General features: G+C 62.2%; 1 protein-coding gene across 2 annotated transcripts; it reads right to left on the reverse strand.

Annotated features, from left to right (window-relative positions):
- Positions 1-408: 408 nt before the first annotated feature.
- On the reverse strand, positions 409-1,815 carry LOC104126740 (protein ABHD14B). Of its 2 annotated transcripts, none has more exons than XM_009639342.2 (3): positions 1,483-1,815; positions 1,066-1,307; positions 409-734 (listed from the first exon to the last, which is right to left on the reverse strand). In XM_009639342.2, exons 1-3 carry the CDS (start codon positions 1,688-1,690, stop codon positions 552-554), a joined length of 633 nt encoding a protein of 210 aa, XP_009637637.1. In that variant the 5' UTR covers positions 1,691-1,815; the 3' UTR covers positions 409-551. The 2 variants fall into 2 exon arrangements, with proteins under 2 accessions (XP_009637637.1, XP_035750661.1); XM_035894768.1 differs by having other exon boundaries at positions 1,066-1,399; positions 1,483-1,529.
- Positions 1,816-1,897: the final 82 nt, after the last annotated feature.

Genomic DNA, 1,897 nt, shown 5'->3' on the forward strand with positions numbered 1-1,897 from the left:
CGCTTGGGCTGGCAGTTCCCTTTTAAGCCCCTGTGGATTACCCTGGGCTTGGGTGCCTGCCAGGAGGGGTGGGAGGAGGAAGAGGAGGATGAAGAGGAGGCTGGCAGACCAGGGACACAGGTGCCACAGGACCTACCTGTGCCCAAACACAACCCTGGGGCTCCCCAGGCACCTTTCGAGGCTCCCAGGGGTCCTGCCAGAGATGATGGGCGGGCTCGAGGCCTCACAGCTGGCACTCACTCACCCACAGGGCAACGCTCCCCAAATGTCCCACCCATTGATGGCTGCACCTCCCCTGCTGTCACACCCAAATTGTGCATGGGATGGCAGCCACAGAGGAGGTGGGTATCAGGGAAGGAGGCAGGAAGGGTGGAAAGAAGCAGGAGGAAGGCATCAGGAAAGTGGTGGCGGAGCTTGGGGTTTTATTTGGTCCCAAGGGAGGCTGGGTGGGGATGCCAGGCAAGCAGCTGGGTTGGTCAAGGTGCAGGTGGAGATGGGTGGGCTGGCCATGTTCCCCAGCCCCGTGGGCCCCTCCACGCAGCCCATTCTGCTCACTCCAGCTGCTGCAGGAAGGCCAGGAGCCCACGGTGCCACTCGTTGGGCTTGTCCAGGTAGCAGGCGTGTCCGGCGCCCTGCAGCACCAGCACCCGGTGCTCAGGGAGGTGCTGCAGGTTGTTCAGGCTGGCCTGCCCCAGCTCTGCATCCTGATCCCCGTACACGATGAGCGTGCGTGTCTGCAGAGGGGGAACACACCCTGAGCCTGCCAATGGCACTCAGCCACCCACCCCTCCTGGCCGGGGACACCCTGGGACCAGGATACAGAGGGGAGACACTTGCCATTCTCCCCTGCCACCCACAAGGGGAAACTGAAGCTCAGACTCCTGGGTGTCCTAATGTCCCATCTTTTCCCTCCTGCTACCCCATGGTCCTGCTCCCTCACCATCATGTTCCCCTTCTCCAGCAGCAATGCAGTTTCTGGCCTGTTTGGTCTTTCCCCTACCCAGCCCCGCCACCAGGGTCCCCTCCCAGTTCCCCAACCTCCCTCAATCTCCCTCCAGGCCCTACTTTGATCTGGGCATACTGCTCCACTGTGAACTTCTCAGTGCAGATGGGTGCCACAGGCACGTATGCTTTGAGCAGGTGGTTGTGCTGGAAGAGGAAGGGCAGGGAGTACATGCCGCTGAGCGATGGGCTGATCACCACAGCTGGACCCAGGCACAGAGCCTCCGAAACAGCTTTCAGGAAAGCCCCCGGTGCTGGCTGGCCCACAGGCGCTGGGGCCACAGCATCCTTTGAGCGCCCCAGCCCTGAGCCATGGGAGAGAGAAATTGCCCTGCCATACTCTCCACTGCCTTGCAACAGGGAGAAGCTGGCACAGCAGGACGCTGGGGTTACCATCCTGGCAACACAAACACAAGTGGCTGTATCAGCTCCCCCCAGCCTCCACCTTGTTTCAGGGCCGTGCTCTCCATCATGCCTTACCCGGCAGGTCGATAGCCACAGCTCGGTAGCCATTTTCAGCCAGCGTGGCAAGTGTCCGCAGCTGAAGCCAGGTGTCAGAGGAGAAGCGAATGCCATGCAGCAGCAGCACTGTCAGCTTTGGCACCTGCTGGGCCGGCTCAGCTTGGCGGTAGAAGAGGGTTTGGCCTTCCACCATGATGGTGCTCTCGGTGAGCTGTGGGGCGGCCATGCCTGGGGGGGTGGGAGAGCTGTTAGGGGGGTTGAGGGGTGGAAACAGGCCCGGTGCATGGGGTGGCCCTGTGCGGCCTAGCAGAAAGGTCAGCCCCGGTGGGATGCCCGTGCCCTGGTGTCGAGGCCTCGTGGTGGCAGGAAGGCAGGCAGGCTGTGGCACTGGCACTGGTAAGGCGGGGGTTACACTGACATCATCCTCTTTTTG

Source organism: Egretta garzetta, unplaced genomic scaffold (genome assembly GCF_000687185.1).
Source record: "Egretta garzetta isolate BGI_Z169 unplaced genomic scaffold, ASM68718v1 scaffold215, whole genome shotgun sequence".
In the NCBI taxonomy this organism is placed as follows: Eukaryota; Metazoa; Chordata; class Aves; order Pelecaniformes; family Ardeidae; genus Egretta; species Egretta garzetta.